This window comes from Bombina bombina, chromosome 2 (assembly GCF_027579735.1).
Source record: "Bombina bombina isolate aBomBom1 chromosome 2, aBomBom1.pri, whole genome shotgun sequence".
NCBI lineage: Eukaryota > Metazoa > Chordata > Amphibia > Anura > Bombinatoridae > Bombina > Bombina bombina.
In genome coordinates, this window is record NC_069500.1 from 1,211,322,647 (window position 1) to 1,211,337,028 (window position 14,382).

The window sequence follows — 14,382 nt, forward strand, 5'->3', positions numbered from 1 at the left end:
TTACATAACATGACTTGAAAAAAAAAAATTTACATTTCTCCCTTACTTGTTTCCCAATTCAGCCATGGTTCCCTGTTCAAGATGAACACAAATCCATTGTCTTCTGGCTGCAGTCGCAAAGGAGAAAAGTATATTCAAAGCATGGGTTTGGCAGGGCAATTTAACTTATCCAATATTCTATGTTCCTTTCAAGTAGCAAATTTTGTTAAAAAAAAATATTAATCCATTTAATTTCCACCATTCCCTTTTCTGTTAATCAGATGTTATACAAATGTATTCCATTCTAGTATAAGAAAATGCTCTAATAGGATACATTGCATATTTATGTAACTCTTTATAGAGCTGGCACACATAACGTTTTGACTTAGTCACTGAAAAAAACAAAAAAACAACTACTTTATTTGTGCAAAAAGTCATGAGGTTTTATAGAATTCAGACGCATGAAATTAGTTATCCTGTGACTAACATTAAGTTAACATTAACCTTTATTGTATAAAAATTGGCAAGCTTGTATATATGTTGGTGTATTTAATTAAATGTTGGTCCTTTCCTCACAACAAGGGTTACTGTTTGCTGATAGACTATCAAAATTTCCTTAAGTAGACTTTATTGTGTAAAGCGCATTACATACTTTTTACATGGCATACTTTATATATCTTATATCTTTATCTTTGCAGATGATGTTTCCATGGATTATAAATGGTTTTGTTATTCAAGGATTTTAATTATTGAAATCATATGCTCACTGTGAAATCTATACAGTAGCCTGCTTTTGACCTACTATGACATGTCTCTAGCTATTAAAAAGAGAAGTTGGGAAGAACACGTAACTGAATGGATGGGATTGTCTTCAAGTTTTTCTGGTCATGATACAATATGTTGCCACAGACTTACATCAGATAATTTAAAAACAGCAATGGACAAACATGATGTCTTAACGGTGGAGCAAAAGGAGAAAGATCCCAATATTTCAGAATGTATTTATGTTGGTGGTTGCAACCACCTTTTAGAAAATGAAAAACAAATATCAAAAGATGTGGATGAGAATGACAACCTTGATATGAATGGTCATTACATTTCACCAGAAGTAGAATCAGTGGTTCATTATCCCGGTGAAGGTTATTATGATAGTTGTAAGATAAATAGTAAAATGTTATGTCTTGATGGACCTGTTTCAGAAAGTGATGTTTTGCTACAGGATAATCTGAGCAATGAAAGTCCAAAGCATGAAAATCGTGGAGCTGACAACATATTGGACTACAGAAAAACACAAAACGTGGAGGCAACAGAAGGCGAACATGTGGATAGTACAAAAGAAATCAACCAAGATAATTTGCATATATTAAGCTTCACTTCTGGGATTGATGCTCCAGTAGAAACCATATACCGAAGTACAGATGTGGCGGAAATTGGAATGCCTGGAGAACAGCTGCTAAAGTCTGCTTTAATTGCACAGAAAAGGAGAAAATCTGATGTATCAAAAGATGGTCATGGAAAAAATATCTGTGATGTGCTTGATGATTCTTTATGTGGTAAATGTGTAGATGTTTGTTGTCAATTAATGTCTGAAACATGTCCCAAAGGCTGCTTGAATACTTCTCATATGTGTTCACATACAAGTTGTAAAGAAAATGGAATATATAATAATAAACTCACAGATCTTTCTGATGCAAAAAAAGAAGACAAACAAAGTGCAAGTTCAAAAGATGCTGCACAAAGTTTAGAACCGAAGGATAAAATTCCCACTTGTGGAATAGCATATGAACAGGTTAGACTTCGAAGAAAAAAGGTAAGAAAATATTTGTAATTTGTAAATTACTTTCAAGAAATAATTTATTGTCTTATGTTTTGAAATGAAAATGTATTTTCAGTCAAACCAATACATATGGGAACATTTCAGATAAAGGCAAACAAGTGTGTTGTAGAATGGGATTAATGCAAATTAGCTTTAGAAAAATTTAAGCACAGTTATTAGAAAATTAATCATCTGGAAAAGTTGCCGATGGTTCCCTCAGTGTTTTGTTTTTTTTTAAAATTGACTGCAAAAACCTCATGTCTGTAACTCAGATAAAATAATATTATTAGCTTCTAACATGATATATATGAACCTTAAAGGGACACTGAACCCAAAATTTTCTATCGTGATTCATAGAGCATGCAATTTTAAAGGGACACTGTACCCAAAAAAATTCTTTTGTTATTCAGATTGAGCATGAAATTTTAAGCAACTTTCTAATTTACTCCTACTATCAAATTTTCTTCTTTCTCTTGGTATCTTTATTTGAAATGCAAGAATGTAAGTTTAGATGCCGGCCCATTTTTGGTGAACAACCTGGGTTGTCCTTGCTGATTGGTGGATAAATTCATCCACCAATAAAAAAGTGCTGTCCAGAGTACTGAAACCAAAAAAAAGCTTAGATGCCTTCTTTTTCAAATAATGATAGCAAGAGAACAAAGAAAAATTGATAATAGGAGTAAATTAGAAAGTTGCTTAAAATTGCATGCTCTTTCTGAATTACAAAAGAAAATTTTTAAGTACAGTGTCCCTTTAAGCAACTTTCTAATTTACTACTATTATCAAATTATTTTCATTCTCTTGGTATCTTTATTTGAAATGCAAGGATGTAAGTTTAGATGCCAGCCCAACACACTGTGTTGTTCTTGCTGATTGGTGGGTAAATTCACCTACCAATAAACAAGTGCTTTCCATGGTTCTGAACCAAAAAAATAGCTTAGATGCCTTCTTTTTCAAATAAACGGCTAGATTTAGAGTTTTGTCGGTAAGGACCCGTGTAGCTAACGCTGGCTTTTTTCTGGCCGCACCTTTAAATAACTCTGGTATTGAGAGTCCACAGAATGGCTGCGTTAGGCTCCAAAAAAGGAGCGTAGAGCATATTAAACGCAACTTCAACTCTCGATACCAGAGTTGCTTACGGACGCGGCCAGCCTCAAAAACGTGCTCGTGCACGATTCCCCCATAGGAAACAATGGGGCTGTTTGAGCTGAAAAAAAAACTAACACCTGCAAAAAAGCCGCATTCAGCTCCTAACGCAGCCCCATTGTTTGCTATGGGGAAACACTTCCTACGTCTGCACCTAACACTCTAACATGTACCCCGAGTCTAAACACCCCTAACCTTACACTTATTAACCCCTATTCTGCCGCCCCCGCTATCGCTGACCCCTGTATATTATTTTTAACCCCTAATCTGCCGCTCCGTAAACCGCCGCTATTTACATTATCCCTATGTACCCCTAATCTGCTGCCCCAAACACCGCCGACCCCTATATTATATTTATTAACCCCTAATCTGCCCCCCACAACGTCGCCTCCACCTGCCTACACTTATTAACCCCTAATCTGCCGACCGGACCTGAGCGCTACTATAATAAAGTTATTAACCCCTAATCCGCCTCACTAACCCTATCATAAATAGTATTAACCCCTAATCTGCCCTCCCTAACATCGCCGACACCTAACTTCAATTATTAACCCCTAATCTGCCGACTGGAGCTCACCGCTATTCTAATAAATGTATTAACCCCTAAAGCTAAGTCTAACCCTAACACTAACACCCCCCTAAATTAAATATAATTGTAATCTAACGAAATTAATTAACTCTTATTAAATAAATTATTCCTATTTAAAGCTAAATACTTACCTGTAAAATAAATCCTAATATAGCTACAATATAAATTATAATTATATTATAGCTATTTTAGGATATATATTTATTTTACAGGTAACTTTGTAATTATTTTAACCAGGTACAATAGCTATTAAATAGTTAAGAACTATTTAATAGCTAAAATAGTTAAAATAATTACAAATTTACCTGTAAAATAAATCCTAACCTAAGTTACAATTAAACCTAACACTACACTATCAATAAATTAATTAAATAAAATACCTATAATTATCTACAATTAAACCTAACACTACACTATCAATAAATAAATGAAATACAATTCCTACAAATAAATACAATGAAATAAACTAACTAAAGTACAAAAAATAAAAAAGAACTAAGTTACAAAAAATAAAAAAATATTTACAAACATTAGAAATATATTACAACAATTTTAAACTAATTACACCTACTCTAAGCCCCCTAATAAAATAACAAAGCCCCCCAAAATAAAAAAATGCCCTACCCTATTCTAAATTACTAAAGTTCAAAGCTCTTTTACCTTACCAGCCCTGAACAGAGCCCTTTGCGGGGCATGCCCCAAGAAGTTCAGCTCTTTTGCCTGTAAAAAAAAACATACAATACCCCCCCCACATTACAACCCACCACCCACATACCCCTAATCTAACCCAAACCCCCCTTAAATAAACCTAACACTAAGCCCCTGAAGATCTCCCTACCTTGAGTCGTCTTCACCCAGCCGAGCCAAATTCTTCATCCAAGCGGAGCAAGAAGAGGTCCTCCATCCGGTAGAAGTCTTCATCCAAGCGGGGCAGAAGAGGTCTTCCATCCGATTGAAGTCTTCATCCAAGAGGCATCTTCTATCGTCATCCATCCGGAGCAGAGCGGCAGCATCCTGAAGATCCTGATGGAATCAGCCAATCAGATTGAGCTCGCATTCTATTGGCTGATCTTGGATGACGTCATTTAAAGGAACCGTCATTCGTCGTTCAGTCGTCGGCCAGGATGGATGTTCCGCGTCGGAGGTCTTCAGGATGCTGCCGCTCCGCTCCGGATGGATGACGATAGAAGATGCCTCTTGGATGAAGACTTCAATCGGATGGAAGACCTCTTCTGCCCCGCTTGGATGAAGACTTCTACCGGATGGAGGACCTCTTCTTGCTCCGCTTGGATGAAGAATTTGGCTCGGCTGGGTGAAGACGACTCAAGGTAGGGAGATCTTCAGGGGCTTAGTGTTAGGTTTATTTAAGGGGGGTTTGGGTTAGATTAGGGGTATGTGGGTGGTGGGTTGTAATGTTGGGGGGGGGGGGTATTGTATGTTTTTTTTTACAGGCAAAAGAGCTGAACTTCTTGGGGCATGCCCCGCAAAGGGCCCTGTTCAGGGCTGGTAAGGTAAAGAGCTTTGAACTTTAGTAATTTAGAATAGGGTAGGGCATTTTTTTATTTTGGGGGGCTTTGTTATTTTATTAGGGGGCTTAGAGTAGGTGTAATTAGTTTAAAATTGTTGTAATATATTTCTAATGTTTGTAAATATTTTTTATTTTTTGTAACTTAGTTCTTTTTTATTTTTTGTACTTTAGTTAGTTTATTTCATTGTATTTATTTGTAGGAATTGTATTTAATTTATTTATTGATAGTGTAGTGTTAGGTTTAATTGTAACTTAGGTTAGGATTTATTTTACAGGTAAATTTGTAATTATTTTAACTATTTTAGCTATTGTACCTGGTTAAAATAATTACAAAGTTACCTGTAAAATAAATATAAATCCTAAAATAGCTATAATATAATTATAATTTATATTGTAGCTATATTAGGATTTATTTTACAAGTAAGTATTTAGCTTTAAATAGGAATAATTTATTTAATAAGAGTTAATTAATTTCGTTAGATTAAAATTATATTTAACTTAGGGGGGTGTTAGTGTTAGGGTTAGACTTAGCTTTAGGGGTTAATACATTTATTAGAATAGCGGTGAGCTCCGGTCGGCAGATTAGGGGTTAATGTTTGAAGTTAGGTGTCGGCGATGTTAGGGAGGGCAGATTAGGGGTTAATACTATTTATTATAGGGTTATTGAGGTGGGAGTGAGGCGGATTAGGGGTTAATAACTTTATTATAGTAGCGGTGAGATCCGCTCGGCAGATTAGGGGTTAATAAGTGTAGGCAGGTGGAGGCGACGTTGAGGGGGGCAGATTAGGGGTTAATAAATATAATACAGGGGTCGGCGGTGTTAGGGGCAGCAGATTAGGGGTACATAAGTATAACGTAGGTGGCGGTCGGCAGATTAGGGGTTAAAAAAATTTAATCGAGTGGCGGCGATGTGGGGGGACCTGGGTTTAGGGGTACATAGGTAGTTTATGGGTGTTAGTGTACTTTAGAGCACAGTAGTTAAGAGCTTTATGAACCAGCGTTAGCCCAGAAAGCTCTTAACTACTGACTTTTTTCTGCGGCTGGAGTTTTGTCGTTAGATTTCTAACGCTCACTTCAGACACGACTCTAAATACCGGAGTTAGAAAGATCCCATTGAAAAGATAGGATACGCAATTGACGTAAGGGGATCTGCGGTATGGAAAAGTTGCGGCTGAAAAGTGAGCGTTAGACCCTTTTTTGAGTGACTCCAAATACCGGCGGTAGCCTAAAACCAGCGTTAGGAGCCTCTAACGCTGGTTTTCACGGCTACCGCCAAACTCCAAATCTAGGCCAAAGAAAGCAAGATAACAAAGAAAAATTGATAATAGGAGTAAATTAGAAAGTTGTTTAAAATTGCATGCTCTATCTGAATCACGAAAAAAAAATTTGGGTTCAGTGTCCCTTTAATTCTGCTAAACACAGGTTTTAGTTTATTCATGGTATCAAGGCTACCTTAGTATCAATAAAGAGATTCAAATAAAGTTCTTTCCATCTGAAGTGCTTCTCAGGTCAGCCTTTGATAACCTACTGTAAGCTACTAAGCTTACATTCTTGCTTTTCAAATAAATATACCAAGAGAACACAAAAATGATATTAGGAGTAAATTAGAAAGTTGCTTAAAATTGCATGCAATGAGGTCAATTTATCAAGCTCTGTATGAAGCTTGATGCCCCGTGTTTCCGGCGAGCCCTGAGGCTCGCCGGAAACATAAGTTATGAAGCAGCGGTCTAAAGACCGCTGCTCCTTAACTTGTCCGCCTGCTCTGAGGTGGTGGACAGAAATCAACCCAATCGAATACGATCAGGTTAATTTACACCCTCTGCTAGCGGCTGATTGGCCACGAATCTGCAGGGGGTGGTATTGCACCAGCAGTTCACAAGAACTGCTGGTGAAGTGATAAATGCCGACAGCGTGTGCTGTCGGCATTTATCGATGTGCGGCGGACATGATACGCTACATCGTATCATGTCCATTCGCACTATAATAAATATACCCCTCTATGTGAATCATGAAAGAAATAATTTGGGTTTCATATCCCTTTAAATAAATTGTTGCTATCAGTGCCAGGTGCTCCCTGTTGCATTTGCTCTCCCCAGTAAGATTCTGCATTGTAGGGAGCTTTATTAATGTCTATGGAGGTCAGTTTGCAACTCACAGGGAATTCCTTGTTCAGAACCTTTTGTTAGATAATTTTATGAGTTTTACCCATGCAAGCTTCAACATAATATTTCTTGCCATGTTGATGAATTGTAGATCATCAGGCCCCTAGTTTCATTTTTGTTGTATCATGTAAATGCATTATACACTTAAATATAATAGTCACCTATAAGGACAGGTGTAATTGTTACACTATACTACTCATGTGCAATGGAGCATTGTGTAGTGGCAAACAGTTATAACAATAGCTATGACAAATTTCAGTAGGATAACTGTCCATTTACATTTCAGTAGGGTCCCAGTTTTGGTATTGTGTTATTTTCAATGACAAATTTCAGTAGGATAACTGTTCATTTACATTTCAGTAGGGTCCCAGTTTTGGTAATGTGTTATTTTCATTGACAAATTTCAGTAGGATAACTGTCCATTTACATTTCAGTAGGGTCCCAGTTTTGGTAATGTGTTATTTTCATTGACAAATTTCAGTAGGATAACTGTCCATTTACATTTCAGTAGGGTCCCAGTTTTGGTAATGTGTTATTTTCATTGACAAATTTCAGTAGGATAACTGTCCATTTACATTTCAGTAGGGTCCCAGTTTTGGTAATGTGTTATTTTCATTGACAATTTTCAGTAGGATAACTGTCCATTTACATTTCAGTAGGGTCCCAGTTTTGGTATTGTGTTAAGGTATAAACATTGTAATATAATACACATTTTGATTATGTGTTATTTTGACTGGAAAAGTTTTGGGGGTAGATTTACTAAAGGTCGAGCAGACATGATTCGCTGTAGCAAATCATGTCTGCTCGACCTCACTAAATGCAGACATATGCTGTTGGCATTTAACATTGCACAAGCATTTATTATGAAATTCTTGTGCAATGCTGCCCCCTCCTCACTCGCGGTCACACGGCTGCTAGCAGGGGTCGTTAATTATTCTGATCGTATCGGATGGGGATTATTTCAGTCCGCCACCTAAAAGGTGACAGAGAAGTTAAGGAGTAGCGGTCTTACTTAGATTTAATATGGTACCATTTTAATACAGTTACCTCTACCTACACAGTTTTTTAAGCTGGATAAAAGCTTTCAATGTAAACTTTTTGATGGGTACAATTGTGGTACAAACATTTCTGGAGGCTACCAATATTGTTATTTTGCTACTTTAATTCAGTAGGGTTACAATTTCAATGTAATTATATCACTAGTTTAAAAACACAGTGAAAGTGCTAAAAAAGCTATACAGTCCCACTGTAAGACTTCATGCAAAAGATATGAGAAGTGTAAGTCATAGTTCATAATCATTTCTCACGTAAAGGGACATAAAGCCCAAAATTTTGCTTTCATGATTCAGATAGAGCATGCAAATTGAAACTTTCCAATGTGTTTCTAGTATCTAATTTGCTTTTATATCTTGTTATCCTTTGTTAAGGTAGGCTCAAGAGCAGAAATGCACTACTGGGAGCTAGCTGCTGAATGGAAGCTGTAAATATCTGCTGCTTGTCATTGGTTTATTCAATGGGGCCTTTCTATCAAGCTCTGAATGGAGCTTGATGCCTCCTGTTTCTGGCGAGCCTGCAGGCTCGCCAGAAACAGCAGTTATGAAGCAGCGGTCACAAAGACCGCTGCTCCATAACCTGTCTGCCTGCTCTGAGCAGGCGGACAGACATCGCCGGAAATCAACCCCATCGAGTACGATCTGGTTGATTGACACCCCCCTGCTGGCGGCCGATTGGCTGCGAGTCTGCAGGGGGCGGCGTTGCACCAGCAGCTCTTGTGAGCTGCTGGTGCAATGCTGAATACGGAGAGCATATTGCTCTCAGTATTCAGCGAGGTCTGGCGGACCTGATCCGCACTGTCGGGTCAGGTCCGCCAGACTTTCTTAAATAGAGGCCAATGTGTTCAACTAGCTCCCAATAGTGCTCTGCTGCTGCTTCAACCAAAGATGCCAAGAAAATGAAGTAAATCTGATAATATAAGAAAATGTGTTCAAAATGTTATACTCTGTCTGAGCCATTAAAGGAAATGTTTGGGTTTTATTAATTAGAGCAGGTGGCTAGTAAGCTATTATAGTTGGCAAGCTTACAACTTTAGATACCATAAGTTGTAACATTTTACACATTTTTAACACTGCCATCACATGAAATAAATGTTAACAGTTGTCTTCCAGAAATGCAAAGAAAAATCCATCAAATTCTTATGTTATTTTAGAAAGTTGGTACTATAAAACAAAAGTGTAGCTTTCCAAATGTTAGTGAGACAGCTCCATAAGATCATGTAGGTATTTAAAATATCTGTCTTACCTGAGAGAATTATTATAATTTTTTTGTTAATGGATCATTATTCATGAATAGTTAAAACATCTTTTATAGTCTCTTTAAATAACATGAATGTTTTCAAGATTTATAAAGCAACTTTCTCTTTCTCAGCTTGAGAGCTTATGTATCTATCCACAAATGCAGCCATGGAAGTTGTTTTCAGCCCTATGAACAATTAATAGGTATTTGTTGGTTACGCATATTGCTTTTCTGTTAGTTTCAGTTTAAATGTAAATAGTTTTTTGTGTATCTTCTTTCTTGTAAAAATGTATATCATATTTATGAAATAATATGTTTGTGTAGTGTGCCTTTAATATAGCCTATAAGGCAAATTTCCATTTGTCCATGATTTTGGAATGCTTTAATAGGTGGCATGGTATACACAGAGACACACCATTAAGGATTAATACATTTCTGTGCAAAATCAATATGTCTCTGCATTTGCTTAGCTGCCAAAATGTAGCAGTGGAACAAATATTAGGATTTCATCAGACGTGACGTAAGGAAACATTTCTTTTTGGTACATTGTGGATTAAGTCTTCAATAAATATTCTGCTTTATGACAGCACAGTCAAGTTGACCTATGTTGGCAAAGAAAACTATATAAAGCAATTTTTCACAGTACTTAATTTGATCTAACTGCAGGGTAAGCAGAAAACTAGACACCTATGTGCAGAAGTCTTCAATAGGAGCTTAAACATAATATTTGTTTTTAAAAAGTTGTAATATAATTTAAAACATTAACTGTTCACTTTTGGATGGCTCTGGCAATATGTAAAAGAAACAGATTTTAAAAGTAATAAATATCACAAAAAGTTAAATCTCTGACACCTATTTGTCATTTTTGGATCCGCTTTTTGTGCCTGCGCTGTTATTCCCTCACTTTTCAAGTGAAAACATTGTGTTACTAAATAATAGCAGTTATTTATAGCTGGTCTTAATGACCACCAACAATGCATATGTGGCTTCTAATCCCTTTGCAGTAAGCCTTGGTGCCTATATTAAACATCATGTTATTCTAAGATACTGGGTGATTCTCTCATCCTCCAAACCACTCAGCTCCACATAAATGCAATCCTTTGAGTCCACACAATAAATCCTAACCCACCAGAGATAGGCATGGACCAAGGCTGTGGTGGACATTTTCCAAAGTACAGACGTTAGTGAAGGACACCAAGGTAAATTTCAAATTAAAAACATAAAAAAAAACACTCTCTTTACAGAGAGGGCAGAGAGGGTAGTGGATGCATGGTGGAATAGTCATCCAGCAGAAGTGGTAGAGACAGTGAAGTAGTTTAAACATGCATAGGATAGGCATAAGGTTATGCTAGATATAAGATAAGGCCAGGAACTAATGAAAGTATTCAGAAAATTGGGCAGACTAGATAGGCCGAATGGTTAATATCTGCCGACATACTCTATGTTTCTATAAATCAGGAGAGCAACACTTTGCTGTCCAATGGGCTGCACATTGGACGCCCCTGGTCTAGTTCCACAAGTACAAATTAGACATCTAATCAAACAAGTTTAAAATAACATTTATATAAAGACTGCTTGTGGTATTGCCTTTTATTTTTCTTTGGTTATATTGAGAGTCTGCAACTCCTGACCAAACCCACCCACCTTGATGTTAATTGCATGATCATCATGGTTGGTTACTTACTTGCTTGCGTAAGGTTTGTCAGAGTAGGCAGCTGTCTTCTACACACAGATACCAGCACTATGCTGCTGCACAGATCAAGGAATTGGGATTGGTTACGACTCACGGTTAGTTGACTGCAGACAGCTTGCTTCTTCCCTCACTTTCCCTCTACTAAGTGTGGTGCCGCTTGGGTCAAGGAGGAGTGAGAACCAGCATTCATCTGTCCTACTCCTCCCTCCCCTCCACAAAATGGGTGGCGGACACTGCAATGGGCAGTAACGGACACCAGTGTCCGTGTACGGACTCCTTGCCTATCCCTGTAATGCCCCCCAACAAAATACCACAACTGTTATATTCCCTATTACATTGCCCCCATATGGACCACCAACCACTATTTACCCTAAACATACTGGACCCCTCCATTGCATTAACCTTTTGCTACCCCAACACCCATTCACATTTATTGTAGACCATTTTCATTTAATTTTGGACCTTATTAGGCTATTAAATCTAAGTATGCAAGAGCCCTCCTTTACTACCGTATTCTTGACTACTAACCATTATTTTGTCGTCGTCCCCACCAGCATATATTCACACTAAACTGTGGTCCTCCTACTACATTTAACTTATCGTATCTTATTTCCAGTACCCTCTAAGCACAATATCACTCACTGTAACCCCCAGCACTGTAATCCTCCAAACACCCACCAACAATCAAATTGTTCCTTCTTACTTTAGTAGACCCTAGTTTAATCGTCATGTCTTCCTTTTACACTTGTATACAGCGACCACACTTACTGACTTTTATATGTATATATATATATATATATATATGTATATATATATATATATATATATATATATATATATATATATTATATATATATAAATACACACATATTTTACTCAAAGTATCATTTCGGGAAACAAACTCCTCTTCCACAGACCAACCAAAATGATAGTGAAATACTGTAATTACTATAAAGAACACTCCCTTAGAAAAATATGTAAAGACAAACCCTCACCACCTAAAATATAAAAATATTAAATAATAATGATAATAATAAAATAGTAATGCCTAAAGCTAACTACACTCAAGGTAAAACAAAAGTAAAAAGTTAGCGTGTGAGTGAAATACTCAGACGCGCTAATTTCTGGACTTCAGATATCGCGACTGTGCTTACTCCAACTCCCCATAGATTTCTAAAGGGTGTGCTAAAAAAACTTCCTATTTTTATTGCTTGCGCTCTAACCCAAAACGTCACTAGATCAACTGAGCTATACCTATGTTCTTCACTTAGAAGAATTTGTTTTTAAATATATATATATATATATATATATATATATATATATATATATATATATGTACAAAACATGGGGTGGGGTCAGCACTCTCAGGCCGGACCGGGTACACATCCCATGACCCTGCAACATGCACAGCCCTGGGTGCAAACCAGCACTCTCAGGAAGCTGGACTGTCACCAGAGCCACAGGCAGTTAACCCCAGTCAGGCCTGGGTGCAAGGCCCAAACAAGGAAAATTACAAAAAATTATATTTTTTAATATAAACACACAGAAAAAGTCCAGCACTCACTCACAAGCTCTCAACTAAGATAAAAAGCAGCAATGGAAGAATTAGTTACAGCATCTGGCCAAATGGGAAAAGCCCAGGTACCTCGTCAAGGTTTCTTCCAATAAACCTGGGTCCCTAAACAGCCACACAATGCAGGCTCACAATCAAACAACTGTGAAAAAAAGCAACTGTGAAAAAATGGAGGGTGCACAGGCTTATGTAATTTCCCAAACATATACAAAACATGGGGTGGGGTCAGCACTCTCAGGCCGGACCGGGTACACATCCCATGACCCTGCAACATGCACAGCCCTGGGTGCAAACCAGCACTCTCAGGAAGCTGTACTGTCACCAGAGCCACAGGCAGTTAACCCCAGTCAGGCCTGGGTGCAAGGCCCAAACAAGGAAAATTACAAAAAATAATATTTTTTAATATAAACACACAGAAAAAGTCCAGCACTCACTCACAAGCTCTCAACTAAGATAAAAAGCAGCAATGGAAGAATTAGTTACCCCATCTGGCCAAATGGGAAAAGCCCAGGTACCTCGTCAAGGTTTCTTCCAATAAACCTGGGTCCCTAAACAGCCACACAATGCAGGCTCACAATCAAACAACTGTGAAAAAAAGCAACTGTGAAAAAATGGAGGGTGCACAGGCTTATGTAATTTCCCAAACATATACAAAACATGGGGTGGGGTCAGCACTCTCAGGCCGGACCGGGTACACATCCCATGACCCTGCAACATGCACAGCCCTGGGTGCAAACCAGCACTCTCAGGAAGCTGTACTGTCACCAGAGCCACAGGCAGTTAACCCCAGTCAGGCCTGGGTGCAAGGCCCAAACAAGGAAAATTACAAAAAATAATATTTTTTAATATAAACACACAGAAAAAGTCCAGCACTCACTCACAAGCTCTCAACTAAGATAAAAAGCAGCAATGGAAGAATTAGTTACCGCATCTGGCCACCTATATATCAATATGAAAATATACAGATATACAGTTGTGCTCATAAGTTTACATACCCTGGCAGAATTTCTGATTTCTTGGCCATTTTTCAGAGAATATGAATGATAACACATAAACTTTTCTTTCACTCATGGTTAGTGCTTGACTGAAGCCATTTATTATCAATCAACTGTGTATACTCTTTTCAAATCATAATGACAACAGAAACTACCCAAATGACCCTGATCAAAAGTATACATACCCTGGTGATTTTTGCCTGATAAGATGCACACAGGTTGACACAAAAGGGTTTGAATGGCTATTAAAGGTAACCATCCTCACATGTGACCTGTTTGCTTGTCATTAGTGTGTGTATATAAAAGGTCAATGAGTTTCTGGACTCCTGACAGACCCTTGCATCTTTCATCCAGTGCTGCACTGATGTTTTTGGATTCTGAGTCATGGGGAAAGCAAAAGGTAGTTGAACTGTATAAAACAGGAAAGGGATATAAAAAGATATCCAAGGAATTGAGAATGTCAACCAGCAGTGTTCAAACTCTAATCAAGAAGTGGAAAATGAGGGGTTCTGTTGAAACCAAACCACGGTCAGGTAGACCAAATACAATTTCAGTCACAACTGCCAGGAAAATTGTTCAGGAAAACCTCACAAATAACTTCAGGTGAAA

General features: G+C 37.6%; 1 protein-coding gene across 1 annotated transcript in view; it reads left to right on the forward strand.

Moving 5' to 3' along the window:
- Positions 1-787: 787 nt before the first annotated feature.
- LOC128647474 (rho GTPase-activating protein 7-like) overlaps positions 788-14,382 on the forward strand; it is a 138,215-nt gene continuing 124,620 nt past the window's right edge. Inside the window, exon 1 of the mRNA XM_053700260.1 lies at positions 788-1,789. Coding sequence (XP_053556235.1) covers positions 788-1,789 — 1,002 coding nt within the window. The remainder of the gene's footprint in view (positions 1,790-14,382) is intronic.